Source organism: Oratosquilla oratoria, chromosome 8 (assembly GCF_046742065.1).
Source record: "Oratosquilla oratoria isolate Oo_2021 chromosome 8, ASM4674206v1, whole genome shotgun sequence".
Taxonomy (NCBI): Eukaryota; Metazoa; Arthropoda; class Malacostraca; order Stomatopoda; family Squillidae; genus Oratosquilla; species Oratosquilla oratoria.
In genome coordinates this window covers 17,945,243-17,966,903 of record NC_134784.1, presented here as the reverse complement: position 1 = coordinate 17,966,903, position 21,661 = coordinate 17,945,243, and the positions used below count along the sequence as shown (strand labels likewise).

Here is a 21,661-nt window from a genome sequence, read left to right as displayed (position 1 = left end):
AAACAAAACAAAAAACAAATAAATGAAAACTATTTTAAGCTTACAACCATTTTGAAATAAGTGAAAAATAAAATAAAGTATTTTTAATTTACCAATGCAGTACACACAATATGTTGATGTTTACATTGTAGATGTTTTATCATCGCCATGGCTGCATGTTATTGTGGCAAAGTGCAGTTGATACTTTAGTGTCTATATGGGGCGCCCCTACAGACCAGAGCCACACATCATTTTGTCTGTGATAGAGGAAAACTCTACATAAAGAAATGATGACACTTTTATACTATGACTGTCCCTCCGTTATGCTGTCCCCCAACCCCTTGTTACTGTCCTGTACCATTTCTCTGAGTATTCATTTCCTTTTTTCGCCTACCTACCCTGTGGTGGGGGCAAAAGAATACTGCCACCAAGTATTTCCACTTGCGTCATAAAAGGCGACAAAAAAGGGACAGGGGATGGGATTAGGAGTCCTACTACCTGTAGCCCCAAAAGGGGACATTCCTAAAAACGAAAGTAAAGGCATAAGAGGGTCTGGGAGCTTTCCAACTAGTACCCTAAGGTTTGGGTCTTTTAATGTGCGTGGATGTGGTACAGATGAGAGTAAAAGGGAAGAGATAGGCAGTATGTTTGTGAGAAGAAAGATAGATGTGCTGGATTTGAGTGACACTAAAATGAAAGGAAAGGGCAACTGTGAGTTTGGGAGTGTAGCTGGGAGGTACTCAGGAGTGAAGAGGGGGCGAGGGAGAGAAGGGGTGGCTATACTAGTAAGTGAAGAGATAAGTAAGCGGGTAGTGGAGTGGAAGGAGGTGTCATCAAGGTTGATGTGGATGAAGGTGAAGCTGGGAAAGGAGATGCGAGCACCTTCTGTGACCCGACCCCTGGTCAAGTACCAAGACCTGACCCCCCTGTCGACAATGTCCGAAATGTCTGTATAACATTTCATATTCAATTTCAAATAGGTTTTTATATTGTCAAAGTTAGTGATGCAAAAAAACAACAACTTTTTTTTTTAATCGTAAGTTATTTTTTCTTAACACGTCCAAATTTGTTCAGATATTAAATATCAAGTTTGAGAGAATGTGTGATAGAAGAAAGCTGAAGATAAATGTGGGTAAAAGTAAGGTGATGAGATGTACAAGGGGTGAAAGTGGCAGTAGACTGGAAGTGAGCATTAAGGGAGAGCAACTGGAGGAAGTGGATAGTTTTAGATACTTGGGTGCAAATGTGGCAGGAAAAGGTGGAGTGGAGGTGGAGGTAGAATGTAGATTGAGAGAAGCGAGTAAATGCCTTGGTGGATTAAAAAGTGTAATGAGGAATAGACATTTGGGAATAGATACTAAGAGGAGACTGTATGAAGGAATGATTGTGCCATCAGCACTGTATGGGGCAGAAACATGGAACATAAGAGAGGAAGAGAGAAGGAGTTTGATGTGTTTGGGATGAGGTGTCTGAGAAGTATGATGGGGGTTACTAGGCTAGATAGAGTGAGAAATGAGGAGGTGAGGAGGAGAACAGGGGTGGAAAGGGAGTTGGGAGATAGGGTTGATGAAAGAGTATTAGGATGGTTTGGACACATGGAAAGAATGAGTGAAGAAAGACTAGTAAAAGAGGTATGGAAGGCAGATGTGGAGGGAGTGAACATGACGGGACGTCCTAGGATGAGATGGATAGATGGGGTGAAGGGGGCTTTGGGGAAGAGGGGAATGTCTGTTGAGGAAGGACGGGAGAGGACAGAAGACAGGTGAGTGGAGAATGGTTGTATATGGATGATGTTGTGATGCATGAGGTGGAATGGGTGGGGGGATGGGGGGTGAGGTAGTATGTGTGAGCAAAATTTGACACAGCCCGAAGGGATTTCTCCCCGTCTTCTCCTTTTATGCATGGGGGGACGGAGAGGGGGGGGTGGTCGCCAATTTAATGAAGCGGCCTTGTGCTGTGTCTTGTGACACTGCTTCTGACCCAGGGCAGTGGACAAGGTGCAGGGATGACCCGTCATCCAGGAGGTGCTAAGATAAGAGGGAGGGTGGAGGGGTGTGGAGTGTATTCAGGGATGGAATGGGTGGGAATGATTTTATGCCTTTTCCTTTTTGGCTACCTCCCTTGTAAGGGGGAAAAAGCCTTGGTATATGTATGTATGTATATGAAAACAGGTGTAAGTACTTGATTCATCCCTTCACATATGCGTATTTACCTTATCCAAAGAGACATCACAGTATAAAAATAAGCAAGTAATTGACCTTTTTAGTCAGGACTCAGATGCTGCAACAAGTGTAGATACTGTATATGGGCCGATATGGCTACCTTACAAAATTTACTCTTAGTATAATCTTCAAAGATTAAACACTCCAAATTTCCTTGTCATGAATGGTTAAACATACACATAAATAGGATATACAATAAGGTATACACAAATTAATCATGGTCTATGGGCCTGGAAAAAAAATATATATATATATATATATATATATCCATGTTTTTTCTTTTGTCAAGATTTTTTTTTTTTTTATATATAAAAAAACATGTTAATATATATATATATATATATAAACTTTTTTTTTTTTAGTTGCATCTATGGTCAAAGTTTGCTCTCCTGAAGTCTGGTACTTGGACGTTATTCGTACATTTTAATTCTTCCCAAATAATATTAAATCTTATTTCCTGATGATTGCTAGAGCCTAGACCAGTGGTTCTTAACCTTTCTACTACCACGCCCCCTCTAGGAATTGTTCTCTCCCTCTGTGCCCCCCTTGTTTCTATTCTATGGGCAGGTTTCACTCCTAGATGATGAAAATAATAAGCAATTCCATTTTGTCCATATATTGAGCATAAGCTACATATCTCACAGCGTCGAATGTAAGTTCCAAATATCTCACTAACCACATTCGTGATTAGTGAGATATTTGGCACTGTTTCTTGGCTACCAGATCTTGAATACGCAGTTGTATGCTTGAGAGTGCACAACATAAGTCCCCCTCCACATTCAGACACTTCCTGTACTTGGTCTTGATGGCAACGAGCGTAGAAAATGCAGCTTCACATAGATCCAAAGCGGATCCAAACATTGTTAAAACCTGAAGAGCATGATGCGAGGCAAGAGGGTAAACAGGAAGGTACTTGACCCAAAATGCCTCCAAATCCAAATCTCCGAAGTCATCCTGAGCTGTGGAGTTGAACTTTAACTCAAGAAACTCCTCTTGGATATCATAAGCAACATCAGCTACTTCACACTGAAATGGATTCCTGATGAATTTCCAGGCTTTATGCTTGTCTTCTATATCCGGGAAGTATCTGTTGAATTCTGCTTTCAAGTCACTTAGATGAGTGATGATTTGCTTCTTTAACTCAGGGTAAGAGGGTAAACAGGAGGGTACTTGACCCAAAACGCCTTCAAATCCAAATCTCCGAAGTCATCCTGAGCTGTGGAGTTGAACTTTAACTCAAGAAACTCCTCTTGGATAACATAAGCAACATCAGCTACTTCACACTGAAATGGATTCCTGATGAATTTCCAGGCTTTATGCTTGTCGTCTATATCCGGGAAGTATCTGATGAATTCTGCTTTCAAGTCACTTAGATGAGTGATGATTTGCTTCTTTAACTCAGGGTCAAGGTTACTGTGAACGAGAGCAGAATCCAAGGTCCTAAGCATGGCTGTATTTCCCTGCTGAATTTGACATTTCAAGAGGTCGAGTTTGGCCATGAAGGCCCGAATGATATCATGGTGCATGATGATGTTCATTTCTTTCCCTTGTAGTTTGAGGTTAACAACATTCAATTCATCAAATATGTCTACCAGGCAAGCAAGAGTTAGAAGAAAGTCCTTTGACTGGAATTTGTCCTGAATGTCTGTCTTGTTTCGAACCTAAAAATAATGTTACTTCTTCTCTTAGTTCAAAAAGTTGTCTAAGCATATTTCCTTTTGATAGCCATCGTACCTTCATATGAAAAAGCAAGGCTTCATGTTCAGATTCCATTTCCTTACACAGCAGTTTGAAGAGATGACTGTTCAATGCTGCAGCTTTGATGAAGTTGACTACCTTGATAGCCACGTTAAGGACATCCCTTATTTCAGCAGGCAAAGTTCTGGATGCCAAGGTTTCACAATGAAGTATGCAGTGTGTACAGTAGAAGCCCGATTTAACGAACTAATTCAGCCAAGGTCCAGTCCGCTAAAGTGAATTTTCCGTTAAATTGAGCGAGTGAGCGTTGGTGTAACAGTGTTGCCAGAGCGGATTGTAAAAATGATATGTACCTAAAAATTCCCTAGTGTACACACACACACATACAGTATATATATTATTGTAAGTGAATTATAGGCAGCACAATCGTGAATTGCAAATGAACAGCAACGTGCAGTAATTTGTTGCAACGTGTGTGTGTGTGTCATGTAACAATGATATGAGCTGTCTGTGAACTTCGGGGAATATTAGTCATAGCTTCGTGTTTGGTTCGATGTACATAATTCTAGCGATTAATAGGACTGGGCAGTTGGTTTTTGGATAGTGAACGTTATTGTTGTGTTGTTGCAGAAAACGTAGTTCGTTGTTACAGAAGTGTTTTTCGTGGTGATTACTCTCGCGTACTGATTTTGAATTTTCCCATCAACTCACTGTTTCATTATTTTGTTTTCCTATTATACCGTCTATTTCTACTTGAATATATTTCTGCTACAATTATACTTTATATATATACTGAATTACAACCACTCCTCGTTTAACGACGACAATTGGGACCAGCATGCCGTCGTTAACCGAATTGGTCGTTAAGCGAAAGTGTATACATATACGTACATAATGTCCAGCAATACATGTATCTTTATTTTCGTGTATTTCCCTCTTTTATACAGTACATTAAAGCTTTATTTACTGTTTATTTACGGTGGTTATGTTCCCGAAATTACCGTATATGACCAAATCCGCGTATGCTGACATTCCATATTGAATACCGGGGTATTTTTTTAGTTTCGACCATGGGCGCAATATAGCAATAGAAAATTAATTATTAATTTTGTAAATTAAAATGTATCAACATAATATGCAATTTTGTGTGCAGAAATGAAAGTAAAAAATACCATGCTACAAGAAAATATGCTAATGAACGAAGTCGGTAGCATAGGATCGGGACGCCATCTTGTTGTCTGCCAACGTCTCTCACGACGACGACAACAAGGACGAGCCGGATGACATTTAATTTGCAGGTAATGATTTATCAAACACAGGTTAGGTTAGTTTAGTTTAGGTTAGGCGAATTTATCATCCTCTCATTTCCTCGACATCGGCATCTATCATAACAAACATGGTGTACCATTCGTCCGACATGACTTCGTTACTTACGAAATTTGTTTTAGCACCTTTTTTTTATTTCCGCTCACAAAATTGCATATTATGTTGATACATTATAATTTACAAAATTAATAATTAATTTTCTATTGCTATATTGCGCCCTTGGTCGAAACTAAAAATTTACCACTACCGGTATATATTGTACCCCAGGTAGTTTTTCCAGCTTGCAGGATGGTAATGTAGACCTAAGCTTCAGAACACTTTACCTCACAGCTAATATCCACCGTACAAGTTCATTTATAACATCATACAAATTTGCCTCAGCCAACTTAATTATCGTACATGACGTCGTAACTTCGGGAGATTTACGTTAAACGAATACAGGAAGTCGTCGACTTACGACTTATGCGACTTACGACTGATCGACTTTACGACCACGAGATGGTGCAATAATATCAAACATTTAATAGAATTGCAATGTTATGCCTGGCAGTGCAATACTATTACTCTGCACGCTGCGAGACGTGAGTACGATAGTTTTGGCAGGCTGCCGGCAGCGTCAGCATCCCAGCCAGCTAAATATTCTTTCATTTTGTTTGTTTGAAGGAAAATGTTTTCTAATTTTGCATTGCATTTTGTATTCTTATGTTTTGCAATTAATAAAATATAACAAACTTTTTATGCCTAGGCTAGTTTGTTGTTGATAACAATATGTTAGGTACAGTACGTAAACGAAAAGAATGTGTTTTGAAATAAAAAAAAATCCTAATTTTGCCTTACATTTTGTATTTTTATGTTTTGCAATTAATAAAATGTAACAGTATTTTTTATGCCTAGTCTGTTGTCGATGACAAAATGTTCGGTACAGCATTTTGTATTTTTGTTTTGCGATATAAAATGTAACAGTAAACTTTGATTATGCCTAGTCTGTTGTCGATAACAATATTTTCGGTACAGTACGTAAACGAAAAGAATGTGTTTTGAATTTTTTTTCCCCTAATTTTGCTTTACAATGATTTTAATGTAACCAACAAAAAGTATTTGTAGGTCAAAGATGACAGGACTTTATTTAGTATGCGTAGGCCTAGGCTACGTTTCCTAACGAAAATGATAAAAAAGTTAATGAACATTAAACAACGTAGCTCAAAGATAATAAGATTCTATTCAGTATGCATACGTTTCCTAAAGAAAGTCTGATGGTAAAATAATAAAAAGGTTAACAAATACAGTATTGAATATCATAGGTCAAAGATGATAGGATTTTATTCAATATGCTTAGGCCCAGGCTACGTTTCCCAAAGAAAATCAGATGAAATTATAAAAAGGTTAAAAATACTATACAACATAGTTCAAAGATGCTAAGATTATTTCAGTATGCTAAATATAATATACAATATATATGTATATATATATATATATATATATATATATATATATATATATATATATATATATATATATATAGGGTAATATATACTGTACATATATATAGACCGACTTGCGTCCAGATCGACTTACGACCTGTCTGTCAGAACCGAACTCGGTCGTAAGTCGACGACTACCTGTACTGTACTGGTCTGTCATAAAGCCCGTCGTTACTCCGAGTTGTCGTTAACCGAGTAGGTTGTTAAACGAGGAGTGGGTGTATATATCATTGTATATATATTATAGTATGTATATATATATATATTTATATACCTCCAAAATACTAAATTATAAATTTTTCCTTGACTCCACCACCACAATCTGGTAACATTGGACTCTGAGACACGCATGTGGCCAGTTGACAGAAAATGCTCAACTTAGCAGACCGTTTCCGCTAAATTGAGCTATTTCCGTAGACCCGCGTCTGGCCAGCTAGCGGAAAATGGTAAACTTAGCGGACCATTTCCGCTAAGTTGAGCATTTTCGTTATTGCTATTTGCAGTTCGCTAATTTGAGCTTCCGCTAAATTGATATCCGTTAAATCGGGTTTCTACTGTACTTGTTACAGAAGGATTTTTTTCTTTCACTCTTGTGACAAACCCAGACTGTTGACCAAACATGGCCAGGGCTCCATCAGTACACACCCATACCAGTGAATCCCAAGAGAGTTGATTTTCCTGAAAAAACTTTGATATGACATGAAAAATAGCTTCTGCCTTTGTGCAACTATCCATGGGGTGACAGAACAGAATTTCTTCTTTTATATTGTCGCCTGACATGAAACAAGTGTACATCAGTAGCTGAGAACACTGAACAATATCAGTCACTTCATCACACTGGATGGCAAAAACAGGGTCAAGAGTTTGAACTTTGATATCTTGAGACAATTCATCGATCCTTCCCTTGAACGTATTGTTTGATAAGGAAATTTGGGAAAGCTTGTTTGCGCTATCTTTCCCCAGAACTAGCTCTGCTGCACAGAGTATACAGACACTCCTCTACTTACGTTCATTCGTTTTACGTTTTTTCAATTTTACCTTTGAACTGACTGTAAAAAAAAAAAAAAAAATTGAGTGAATTTTTTTGTTTAGCGCGCTCTCCGTAGTTCAAACGATACTTGCGCATGACGCTGCGTCCATTGTTTACATTGCACAAACGACAAACTGAACATGCCTTGCCTCCTCCTCCTCCTCCATCTCAATTTATGTTGCTTGAATTTAATTTATTTGAAATTAATGTTATTATTTTACAATGTTGTGTATAATTAATGATTTAGGGGTGTTTTATAAGATACGGTAATAGAATTTACGGATGTATAGTACAGTAACAACTTACGTTCATTTTCAACTTACGTTCGGCCGTTCGGAACGTAACTAAAACGTAAGTTGAGGAGCGTCTGTACTTGGTTTTATGAGAGAGACTCCAATGTTATGGCTTTTCTTGTTCTTTGCAATCAACATAGCGATCTCATAAGAAGCTTCAACAACCTTTGAAGTTTGTTGCTGAAATGTTCCACTGTTGTCCAGCTTAGCTTGCTTCAGAGTGCATTTTTTTTTGTTTCAAAGAATGCCTTGGGCTTGTCAGCTAGAGCGGGATGTGCTGTCCTCAAGTGGCGTTCCAAGCGTGTGGGCCGCATTCCATCGTTGCTCAGTCTTGTAACATATCACACACTGTGGCACCTCTATGCCACTCTTTTTAAGAGACATGAATCCAAAACAAATATAATCTTTAATATACTACCGCTTCTTGCCACTCATTGCAAATGGCAAATTCTTTGATGTGCATTGGAAAATGTGTATCTGTGAACAACAAAAAATGCACGTGTAAGGTATTATTATTGTTATTATTAATCACAACGAACAAAGTGAGACATAAAGAGCACGAGTGCAAAAAGTTGGTACTGCAACCGCTTCCCACTTTGGACATAGTAAAGGAAACAATGCAGAAAAAGAAGACAGAAGTGGCAAAATAAGAAATGAAGAAAGCAGACCTGAAAAAAAGCAATGAAGTGAACAAAATACAACCTTAAACAAAATATAAATCCATAAATATACATGTAATCATAAGCTATAGCTATGGAACAAAACTGAAATTCTGCCAATGGAAAGCCAGCATACAAGAAGAGAAGTGGCATAAAGTATCAAACAATCAATAACACATTAGGAGTAAATATAACAATATACAATTAGTTCTGAACAATGAGTTGACTCACTGTTCAGAAAACCTCCTCTCTACAGAATGTGTGACGGGCTGACAAAGTCATGAGTGCAGTATACTTCAGGTGGACGTTTCTAGATAAATTCTTTTTCAGTCTTCTTCTGTCGGGAGACTGAAACTCTCCTTCCGCAATAAATGGCATGAGCAGCTACTAACTGTGGTGGGCCAGATGTTAACATTGACACTTACAAACCACATTTTTGAGTTCTTTTTTAAATTATGTAAACCCCCTGCATTTGATACTACTTTGTATGAAGATCAAAACAACTTACATTTGGTGCACATCAATAGGCATTTGATTCAAAATATCATGACTATTACATGCACGAAATTTATATTCTGACCTAGCATCGCAGTTTTAAACTGAACTAGAGTTCAAAATTGAATATGGACGGACTTTAAATTGATTGCAAATCACTTGACTGGAATGTGTGGATTAGTGGCTATGTAAAAGTTAAGCTATACGTAAATACACAGAAAACTAACAAAATAAGCATGGAAAAAATTCAAATTGCATTCTTACCTCGCGCGATGACACCTTCAAGCACAATGATGACGATTGTCTCACATTGCTAACTCAGTCATTTATTCCCGCCGGACATGCGCGAGAGTCACGCCATTAGACACAGCCAATCAGTGGCCTGCAAATTCACGCCACCGTGATGGGCGACCGAGCCCCATCCCTGCCATTCCACTGGGCCGTTGTTGCAAAACTTCTATGCTGCATCATGCCAACGCTCTGAATTTGGAACACTGCATCACGTTGCACCAAATATCACACAGTTTCTATTATAAAAAACACTTTTTAAATGATTACACAGAACATTATTTCATACATTTATCGTCATAGAGGTGCCCACACTCTTATCAAGATAATACCATATATAACTGAAAAAAAAATCCATTTTTCTCCTGAAGGTTATGCCCCCCCCCCCTTGAAAACTGCTCATGCCCCCCAGGTTAAGAACCACTGGCCTAGACTATCTCCCACTTTTACATTGTTCATTATTAGTTTAAAGTAAGTCTAGAGTATTTTCTCTCCTCGTAGGATCGGTAATCACTTGTTTTAGGAAATTATCCTGCACCACATCTAGGAATTTCTTCGTTTCCTGATCTCCTATTAAAGTTTCCCAGTCAATATTTCTATAATCAAAATCTCCCATGATCACAAAATTTTTGTACTGGAACACACTGTGATTTTCATGAATCAAGGGATCAGTCTGCTCAATGCTGGGGTTAGGAGGCCTATACAAGACGCCAATAATAACTTTCTTATTCTTGCCTATAATCTCTACCCAAATAGATTCTGTACAGTCCTCTTCCTTAATCGAATTGTTGATAATACAGTTTATTGTATTTTTAACGAAAAGTGCTACACCTCCCCCACTCCTGCCAACCCTATCCTTGTGAAAAAAACTTATATCCTTCTATTCCGATTTCCAGAAGGAAATGTTTATCAGCCATGTTGATCCAGGATTCAGTAATAGCTATAATATCAAAATTCTCTACGCATGCTTTACCTCGCAGCAAATAAATTTGGTTAATTATGCTTCTGCTATTTGTATAGTAAACTTTAAGTTTATCTTCCCTCCACATGCTTTGGTGATTCTTTTCACAGAACCTCTCTAAGTTGTTTCTATTGCCTAAACTATATTCCAATACTTACCCCCCTACACCGATGTAATCTACAAGAAAAAACCCTGTAGGATGCCTACTTCTCACTCAAGGGATTCAGCAAGGAGCCGAAATCCTCTGGGCGACAAGTGCACCCCGTCCCTTGTATATAGTTGATTCTTACTGTAAAACCGGTCCCAGTTGTCGACAAATGCCCATCCACTGGCCTTACAATGTTTTGCCAGCTTGCAATTCATTCTTTCCCCAAACGAAGAACTTAAGAGGATAAACAACATTTCTTGTCTTTTTTTTAAGGCTATCAACTCATAAGGTCATTAAGCCTGGTGTGAAGTTGTTTAGTCTCTACATTTTTTTTTTTTTTTTTAAAGGCTATTGACCCATAAGGAGTCATTAAGCCTGGCGTGAAGATGTTCAGTCTCTACGTTTTTTTGTTTTCTTTTATGATTCCTGATTTCTGATTTTCTAGGTAAGACCACCCGCTTGCGCGGCATCGGTTTTTGTGGGAGGGGAAGAATGTTACCGCCCGTGAAAAAGTAAAATAAAAGTAACCAATATGTCAACATTTTGTAAAATTATACAATCATTTTACATTTACATGCTTTCTCCTTACAAAGGCTATCATAGTTTGTGGCAACATTAATTTCACAAATGTAAATAACATTTATGAACCCATACAATGGTTTGTTTAATCATAGTAATTTTTGTTACAAAATGCCAATCATATTAAGGGGAAACTACAGTAGTGGCGTGTTACCCCACCATACCCCTTTAACCCTTAACCCTAGCCAAAATAATATTTTTTGGAAATGAAATATAGTTATCCAAGTACCTGGAGTGATAGGGTATCAGAATATATATGGTTATGGGGGTCTATCTCCAAAATCCTAGGAGGAGTTCGTGAACAAACAGACAGGAGCTACAACTTTATTATAGTAGATATATATAAGAAAGAGCGAGTGGAGGAGGTAGGAAATGGAGGAGGGAGTAAGAGAGATACATATAAAGAGAGCAAGTGAGAGTGAGAAAAGAGAGAAAAAAGAGAGAAGGGTATATAGAGGGAGTGAGAGTGAGAGAGAAGGGGGTAGAAGAAGACAGATGGAGAGAGAAAGGGGGGGAGGGAGTACTCATAGATGAATGAATAAATAAATGTACTCTTACAGATTACTGAACTTGATCCATAACTAATCACATCTACTTGAATATTCAAATGAAGGAATGTGTGATATTTTAAACAATTATTTTAGCTCAGTATTCGTAAATGAAACACCACAAAGTGAACTCCAAACTGAAACCTGTGAAAAGTCTAGGGTAAACTTACTATGGTAAATATAACAAAAGAAAAAATTAAAAGGTGTATACACTCAAAGTTAATAAAACACCAGCACCTGACGGTTGGCATCCAAGAATCTTAAAGGAAATGAAAAATGAGATTGTTGCTCCATTAGAAATTATTTTCAAGAAATCCATCATATCTGGATATGTCCCAAGGGAATGGAAACTAGCTAACATTACTCCCATACTCAAAAAAGGTGAAAAAAAGAAACCAAATAACTATAGGCCTATAAGCTTGACATCAATCGCAAGAAAAATGATGGAAACTATCATCAGAGATGCTATCGAACATCATTTAGAAAGTAACCATTTGATAAATGATAGCCAGCGTGGTTTTGGTCGGAAACGTTCTTGTGTGACTAACTTACTCGAATTCTACAACACAGCTATCTCAAATTATGACAAAAGAAACAATATAGAGTTAATATATCTAGACTTTGCAAAAGCTTTTGATACCATCTCCTATGAAAGACTACTTACTAAATCAGCTTCGCACAGAATAAGTGGTAGCCTATTGAGTTGGCCTAGTAATTGGTTGAATGATCAAAAACAGAGTTGTTTTAAATGGAAAAACTTCTGGATGAAAAAATGTTACAAGTGGAGTTCCTCAAGGTTCCGTCCTTGGGCCACTTCTATTCATAGTACTGTATTTTTCAGACCATAAGGCGCGGGCAAAATCCTTAAAATCGGCCAAAATCGGGTGGTGCGCCTTATCGTGAGGTGTGCCTTATGTGTGGCTTCAGTGCAAAAAAATGCCTCGGACAGTGACGAATTATTTTGACACATTTCGTAGCTAGCCTGCCGACAGCGCAGTGCATAGGCCTAGCAAAAGTTACAACCAAGTTATAACCAAGATGCATGTATCTTGACAAGAAAATTGCGAAAACTTCGACAGTTTTCGAGTCCATGCCACCGCATTCATTCACGCTATCATGGCTATGATATGATAGCGTCCACAACACAGACAGCCATTTTGCATTGGTCTAGTCTCGCTCCACTCAGACTGTAGTCATTTAGGTATTTTTTTTAGTTTCGACCATGGGCGCAATATGGCAATATAAAATTAATTATTAATTTTGTAAATTAAATGTATCAACGTAATATGCAATTTTGTGGGCGGAAATGAAAATAAAAAATACCTTGCTACAAGCAAATATGCTAATGAACGAAGTCGGTAGCATAGGATCGGGACGCCAACGTCTCTCACGACGACGACAACGAGGACGAGCCGGATGGCATTTAATTTGCAGGTAATGATTTATTAAACACAGGTTAGGTTAGGTTAGACAAATTTATCACCCTTTCATTTCTTCGACGTCGGCATCTATCATAACAAACATGGCATACCATTCGTCCGACACGACTTCGTTACTTACGAAATCAGTTTTGGCACCTTTTTTTTTTATTTCTGCTCACAAAATTGCATATTACGTTGATACATTATAATTTACAAAAAATTAATAATTAATTTTCTATTGCTATATTGCGCCCATGGTCGAAACTAAAAATTACCTTCATTTGTAATCTTGTGTTTTTAAGTGAATAGAGAATTCCGGGAATAAAACTGCTAATGTTGGTTTTATTCCCCACAATTCCCGTAATGTGTTTATGTTGTTTTTTAGGGGTATTGGCAGGGCAGACCATCCATGGAGGTGGTCCGATTTCACTGACCAAAAAAAATATATATATATATATATATAATTTGTGTAATTTTGCTAAATCCCAACTGATTTTTCTCATTCAACAACGAAAATGTTCAGTTCTGAATGCACTCACATATGCATGATTATCCGATGACGAGACCAGGTGCGCCTTATGGTCAGGTGCACCTCATGTAAGGACGGGGAATAGCAAATTACGGGTGCGCTTTATGGTACGAAGCGCCTTATGGTCCGAAAAATACGGTATATATAAATGATATAGACCATGGACTAAAATCTACTGTTTCCAAATTTGATGATGATACAAAACTGTGCGGAATGGCAAATGATCACTTAAACCAATTAGATATTCATGAAGATTTAGATGAATTACAGCAATGGTCTGAAAAGTGGCTAATGAAATTTAACACAAGTAAATGCAAGGTAATGCACATAGGTAAAAATAACAGTAAATACAATTACAAGTTATTTGGAAATTCGTTAACAAAAGTGAACATTGAAAAGGATCTCGGCGTAATTATCAGTAACAATCTCAAATCATCCAAGCAGAGTATTTCAGCCTCTGAGAAAGTAAATAAGATCCTAGGACTGATTGTGCGATCTTTTGACTTCAAAAGTCCATTTCTAATTAACAAGCTATACAAATCTTTAGTTCATCCACATTTGGAATATGCTGCTTCTGTATGGTCACTGAATCTCATTAAAGACATTCACAGATTGGAAAAAGTACAACAGTGAGCCACAAAACTGATTCCAAATATAAAAAATAAATCATACGAAAATGGACTAAAACAGAGGGATACAAGGGAACCTACTAAAATGGATGGAGGACTTCCTGATTGGTAGAAAGATGAGAGTAGTGCTCAGAGTAAAATATTCAGATTGGGAAGAGGTGATCAGTGGAGTACCACAAGGATCTGTATTGGCTCCAATAATGTTTGCTATTTATGTGAATGACATGGATAATGATGTGAAATGTTACATGAGCTTCTTTGCAGATGACCCCAAACTGTTAAGGAAAGTAAGAACTGAAAAGGATTGCGAATCACTGCAGGAAGACCTGAATAAGGTATGGAACTGGAGTCAGAAATGGGAAGTGGACTTCAATATTAACGAGTGTAACATAATGGAGTTTGGAAAAAGCAAAAATAGAATATCAGGACAATATAAAATTGGAACTAAGGAGGTAAAGAAGGAGAGATCCGAAAAAGATTTGGGTGTAATTATCTCAAACGACTTGTCCTATGATAAACAGACAAGCAAAATTGTCGGAGAATCCTACAACGTGCTAAGAGAAATAAAAAAGGCATTTACATATTTGGACGAAGAAATTATTAAAAAAAATATTGGTCACACTGATAAGGCCTAGACTAGAATATGCGGCAACATTGTGGTCACCCAGTACCAAAAAGAATATAAAGAAAATAGAAAGAATCCAGGGAGCAGCAACAAAAATGGCCCCTGCAAACTTGTCATATGAGGAGAGATTGGGTAAACTGGTGTTACCGACTCTGGATCAAAGAAGAGAGAGAGAGGTGACTTACTGACCATCTACATAATAATGAAGGGCACAGAAATACTCGACAGATAGGACTTGTTAAACTGGGACAAGAGAAGCACAAGAGGGCATGGAAAGAAAATAAAAAAACATAGCTACAGAAGAAATCTGAAGAAAAACAGTTTTCCACATAGAGTGGTGGACACTTGGAACAAACTGGACAATGAAATGGTGTGTGCAAAAACCATTCATGAATTTAAGAGCAAACTAGATACTGCGAGATACAAAGGCAGGACACCAAGAGCGTAGCTCCCCTTCCCGCAAAATACAACTAGGTAAATATGAATCTGTTTTCCCTAACAAAGCGTAGACTCAGAGGTGACTTGATACAGGTCTTAAAGATTCTAAAGGGAACTGACAACATCAAAAGTGATAAAATTTTCAAAATGAATGAGAATCAGACAAGAAACAATGGTCTCAAACTGTCCGGAAATAGATTTAATTTGGAAGTGGGTAGAAACAACTTTGCCAACCGTGTAGTTAATGAATGGAATAAACTTCCTGCAGAGGCAGTGCAGATATATGGGATAGGAGGAAAGCTTTTAGGAGCTGTCAAGAGTTTTTACGAGAGTAATAGAGCATGTGTCAGGATTAGAAATGGAGAGAGTGAGTGGTTCGAGGTAAAGGTGGGACTTCATCAGGGATGTGTTGTGTTGCCCTGGCTGTTCAACTTATATATGGATGGGGTGGTGTGAGAGGTAAATGCAAGGGTGGTGGGTCAGGGATTGGAGATGGTTAAAGAAAATAGAGAAAAGTGGGAGGTGAACCAGTTGTTGTTTGCGGACGACACTGCGCTTGTGGCAGGATCAGAGGAGGGATTGAGGAAGTTGGTGACAGAGTTTGGGAGAGTGTGTGAAAGAAAGTTGAAGATAAATGTGGGTAAAAGTAAGGTGATGAGATGTACAAGGGGTGAAAGTGGCAGCAGACTGGAAGTGAGCATTAAGGGAGAGCGACTGGAGGAAGTGGATAGTTTTAGATACTTGGGTGTGAATGTGGCAGGAAAGGGTGAAGTGGAGGTGGAGTGTGGATTGGGAGGAGTGAGTGAATATCTTGGTGGATTAAAAAGTGTACGAGGAATGGACATTTGGGAGTGGATGCTAAGAGGAGATTGTATGAAGGAATGATTGTGCCAACAGCACTTTATGGGGCAGAAGTATGGAGCATGAGAGAGGAAGAGAGGAGTTTGAATGTGTTTGAGATGAGGTGTCTGAGGGGTGTGATAGGGTGTGAGAAATGAAGAGGTGAGGAGGAGAGCAGGGGTGGTAAGGGATTTGGGAGATGGGGTGGATGAAGGAATATTGGGATGGTTTGGACACATGGAGGGAATGAGTGAAGAAAGACTGGTGAAAGAAGTGTGGAAGGCAGATGTGGAGGGAGTGAACATGAGGGGGCAACCTAGGATGAGGTGGATGGATGGGGTGAAAGGGGCTTTGGGGAAGAGGGGAATGTCAGTTGAAGAAGGATGAGAGAGGACAGAAGACAGGGGTGAGTGGAGAATGGTTGTATATGGATGATGATGTTCATGAGGTGGAATGGGTGGGGGGATGGGGGGTGAGGTAGTATGTGTGAGCAAAATTTGACGCAGCACGAAGGGATTTCTCTCCGTCTTCTTTTCTACATGAGGGGACGGAGAGGGGGGGGGGTCGCTGATTTAATGTAGCGGCCTTGCTGTGGATGTGCTGTGTCTTGCAACATTGCCTCTGACCCAGGGCAGTGGACAAGATGCAGGGATGACCCGTCATCCAAGAGGTACCAAGATAAGAGGGAGGGTGGAGGGGAGTGGAGTGTAGTAGGGATGGAATGGGTGGGAATAGTTTCTATGCCTTTTTCTTTTTGGCTACCTCCCTTGTAAGGGGGAAAATCCTTTGGTATATGTATGTATATTTATTTGTTTTGTTATCATTTGTCCCCTGGTTTATTATCATTTGCTCAATTCTCATTTATTATTAGTTATATGGCAATTTATTATTATTTATTATTTACTTGTTTGTTTATTATTTAACTATACCTATGCATTTATTTATTTTATTTATTACTTACATTATTATAGTTTTTATTTATTCATTTATTTATCATTATTATGATTTTTCACATCCGACCTAGATATGGACCAAAAGGTCTCCTGTTGCCATGCTCCGCTTTTGTAATCCTTTGTAATCTACAAAAATACATCTCACTGTTTTTGCACTGATATAATTTTAACAAGAATCACATCTACATAAAGATATTTGCTGTACCACAAAACTTACAAAAAATTTAACACTGAAATATACTGATATATTTCCATATTTCTGATAAGTTGAATGGAATTTTTATTTGTCCAGAACAGCAGATATTAAATTATAATTAGAATCTGTTGGTAGAGAGATATGAAGAGGCAAAATCAGGGAAATACAAACTGAAGCAAGAGAGAGAGACAGACAGACAGACCCGAGAGAAAGACACAGTGAGAGTGAAAGAAATAAAAACTTATATATGTATAACACGTTACACTTTATAGGGTATATTTAAGAACCTCTTCATGATAATATGACAAACTTATGCTTACCTGTCGTATTGTGTTTGCCTTTTTTGTGTTTCCTTTCCACTGGTTGTGTGCATATGAGGAGATATCTATCTTCTCTCCAATACATTTTGGCCCAGTATCAATATCTGTTATTTCATTAATGCAGTTTGATGGCTGGTCTATAGTGTCACGTCCTGCTGACGTGCTAAGTGATGCCGTAGTATTCCCTATGATGTTATTGTTGAGGAGATTACTCTGAAAATGAGATGAGTCCAAAGGGTCCTGGTTCTCTTCTCTGCAAATTAGGTGTATTTTAATTAGAAAACTTCTATGGAATAAACAGTGTATATTAACTGTTACAGTACATCTGTAGAAAGTAAATATACTTTGTTTCCTCTTACTTTCCCTTTACTGATGTATTAATGCAAGATGTTATATGTATGTCTTTCCAATAATTTAGATGTCTCCTATTATGGTCATACCACAGAAACTTGTATGCAATTCTGAAAGCATAAATTTGAATCTAACATGTGAAATTCCTAAATTTCTAGAATAACTCAGGAAATGGCTATTTTCCAAACTGACCTACATCCAGATTTTGGGAAACAAAACATTCAAATGACTTTTCTCAGAATCATAGTAGATGTATGAACTTTTGTACCAACAATGGAATTTTTAAATATACCTAACACATTGGTACCATAAAAAAGTATGTTGCATGCTGTTACACTCGTGTATTGGAATTCTGTAAATGGAGGCATTGTGAAAATTCCAGAATGACATTTGATCATACCTTTGCTTCTTTTAAATTCTATTAACTTGTCTAAGCCTAAATAATAAAATGAAAGAGTTGTCAGAACATTTTGTATATCCAGAGTGCTAAAAATTGTATAAATCCTATTAATGAGGTATGGTACCAAAATTTTTTAAGTGACTAATCTTTAACAGAATATATACAAAACCCACATCAATGTTTGTCATTTATGTTATAGATACAGTACTCATCAAAAGCATGAGACCCTTACTCCCTGTGGCCGCTTATTCATGACAAAAATAACAAGGCATTTTCTGAGATGAAATTATGTAGATAGAATGTATCTGGAAACTCCCTGCTGTTATGCTGGTCCAACAGAGTGGAACGTGAGGGAGAACTCAGTCCCAGTATAATTGAATTTGGGAAAAGCAAGAAGAGAATATCAGGACAGTATAAAATTGACAGAAAGTAAATTCTGAAAGGGACCTAGGAGTAATCATCACCAAAGATATGTTGCCAGATAAACATATAAATAAAATAGTCGGAGAAACATACAATTTGTTGAGATCAATAAAGGTGACCTTTAAATATCTGAATAAAGAAATTATTAAGAAAATATTACAAACACTGATAAGGCCAAAACTGGAATATGCAGTGCTGATCAGTCACCCAGTACAAAAAAGAATACAAGAAAATTAGAAAGAATACAAAGACTAACGAAGAAGAGAACGAGGGAACCTACTAACCATCTACAGAATTATGAAAGGAAAAGAACGCCTTGGTAGAGAGGACTTCTTAAAGTGGGACACAGGAAAAACAAGAGGACATGCAATGAAACTCAAAAAGGATAACTACAGAAGAGACCTGAAAAAGAACAAATTCCAACAGAGTAATAGATATATGGAAAAAATTGAATGAAAAAATAGTGTGTGCAAGCACAATACATGAATTTAAGAACAAACTTGATCTTTATAAGATACAAAAACAGGTTACCACGAGCATAGCTACCCTCCCCGTATAATACAACTAGGTAATACACTGCCGTGGAAAAAGCACTTACAGGTAACCCTCTCTTTGGGATCTTGCACCTTTTCTCACACTGGTTTTCTTCATTTCCATTGGGTCTGTATCATTACAATGGCCCCCTACAAAAGAATTAAAGATATAATTGCCCAAGTCATTGGATTAAAGGAGGTAGCCCATGGAACTAAAGAAATCAGTGAAATGTTGAAGGTAGCCAAGCCCAAAGTCAAGAAATACATGGTGCAATTTCAGGAGGAAAGAGGGCTGGAGATATAATTCCAGAAACCGATAGGGTGTCTTAAGAAGAGTTCTTCAATGGTTTTAAATATCATAAAATGTACTTTAGAGTCAAATCCACTGACAAAAGCAAAATCTCTGAAGAAGCCTTCTTAGAATCCCCTATACCAAGTTACTGGGATGGTATCTTCAGCCCTCGCACCACATATCTCTTGACTTTGGACTGCCACTTTCAACATTTCACTGATTTCTTTAGTTCCATGGCCTGCCTTCTTTAATTCAATGACTTGGGCAATTACCACTTTAGTTAATTCCTTTGTAGGTGCCATGGTAACGATACAGACCCTAGGGAAATGAAGAAAACCAGTGTGAAAAAAGGCAAGGTCCCGAAGAGAGGGGTTACCTGTAAATGCTCTTCCCACAGCAGTGTGGGAGCGACTGGCTGGGTTCTCCCTCATGTTCCACTCTGTTGGCCCAGTGTGACAGCAGGGTGTTGCCAGATACATTCTATCTACATAATTCCACCTCAGAAAATGCCTTCCTATTTTCAACATAAATATATGACCACAAGGGGTAGGGGTTGCATACTTTGACGAGTACTGTATATGTAATTGATGATTCATCACAGAACCATACTGTCAATTACAAATGTTGATTGTGGTTTTGCTTGTGGCATGTTATTAACCACTTCAGTATGATGATGCCTACATAGGTGACATGAGGCATGAGTGGATGCACAAGGATGACGGCATCAGTGTCTTGATTATATATTCTTTCTGTAGTTTTACACGAGTTACCCCTGGATTCTGTGAACTGGTTTGATCATGTTTTCTGCATTTATTATTATTCAGAGTTAAAGAGAATGAGTAATACAGCAGTGACTTTATATTTTATATTGAGAGTAGTGTGATGAATCATACATGTGGGAGCCAATACTGCACGCAAGAATTTGATTTATACTGAAGTGGTTAACAATTCTTGAATGTTCCATTAATTGCATGACTTCTTGTAATTAGGAGGCACCATCAAGAGTATTCCAGAATGACATTACTACTGGGTATAGATACCCATGCATCATGACAGGCACATAGGCCTGTTTATGTGTTGTGTAAAAATTGTGGGTGTGTATACCATCAGTAATTTTAGCTTGTATTACTACGAATATACATTTCATAATATATTCAACATTGTAAAGATGCCATCTGCAACTATTGCAAAATCAAGGGTAACATAAAAGTAGACTGCTACAAGAACGGATGATGCAAAGAAGGTATCCAAACAAACTACTAAGTGTAATAATCTTGTCAATGCAGTTAATACCGAACTAGAAGCATTGCTGAAATTGGAAGTGCCTATCGAAATGAATGCCAGAGGTACCTAATGGAAATCAATACAGCTACTACAGGTAACTTCATATCTACAAAACACAGTAATAAACTGAGATGACCTGCATTGGATGAACCTCCATGCCAATACAAATCAGTTGGCAAGGATGATTTGCCTGTCAAGGGAATATTTGTCAGCAAAGCCCAATATCCAGGTTCCAACGATTAACATGAAATTCACTTCATTGTTACAGAGATAACAAACTTGAATCTACCAGGACGAACAGCCTCAAAACAGATAGCAATCTCTATCAATGAAGCATTAGATGTTGTAAAGTCCTGCAATGCAGTGTTCAGTCAGATTAATACTGAAAATCAAGGGCATGGTCAATGTTGCCAACTTTATAATGAATTACCAAATCTGTGGCAGCCAGAACTGGGATGCCTCAAGAACTTCAAACTTGAAGTGGAGGTCAAGCACTAGTTGTCACCAATATTCTGCAAGGCAAGACCCATACCTTTCATCATCCAAGAGTATCTACAAAATGCATATGAAGATGGAATTGCCAAAAGAATATGGGAACCTAAATAGTTCAGTGATTACAACAGGTAATTTGTTTCCATTTGTAAAGCACTGTTACCAGGTAAGAATAGTCTAATTACGTGTTTGTGATGATTATTTCACTGACAGTTAAAGGAACACTGA

General features: G+C 37.8%; 1 protein-coding gene across 8 annotated transcripts in view; it reads right to left on the bottom strand.

Moving 5' to 3' along the window:
• Positions 1–21,661, bottom strand: part of LOC143027610 (uncharacterized) — a 327,317-nt gene that overhangs the window by 91,086 nt on the left and 214,570 nt on the right. For 5 of the 8 annotated variants that reach the window (XR_012966618.1, XR_012966619.1, XM_076188969.1 and 2 more), the window contains one exon: positions 17,659–17,911. Coding sequence is in view for 3 of the 8 variants with exons in the window: in XM_076188969.1 (XP_076045084.1) it covers positions 17,659–17,911 (253 nt within the window). In the remaining 5 variants the exon portion in view is untranslated. Of the gene's footprint in view, positions 1–9,447; positions 9,711–17,658; positions 17,912–21,661 lie in introns of all 8 variants that reach the window. The other 3 variants (XR_012966621.1, XR_012966622.1, XR_012966620.1) reach the window with 3 other exon arrangements.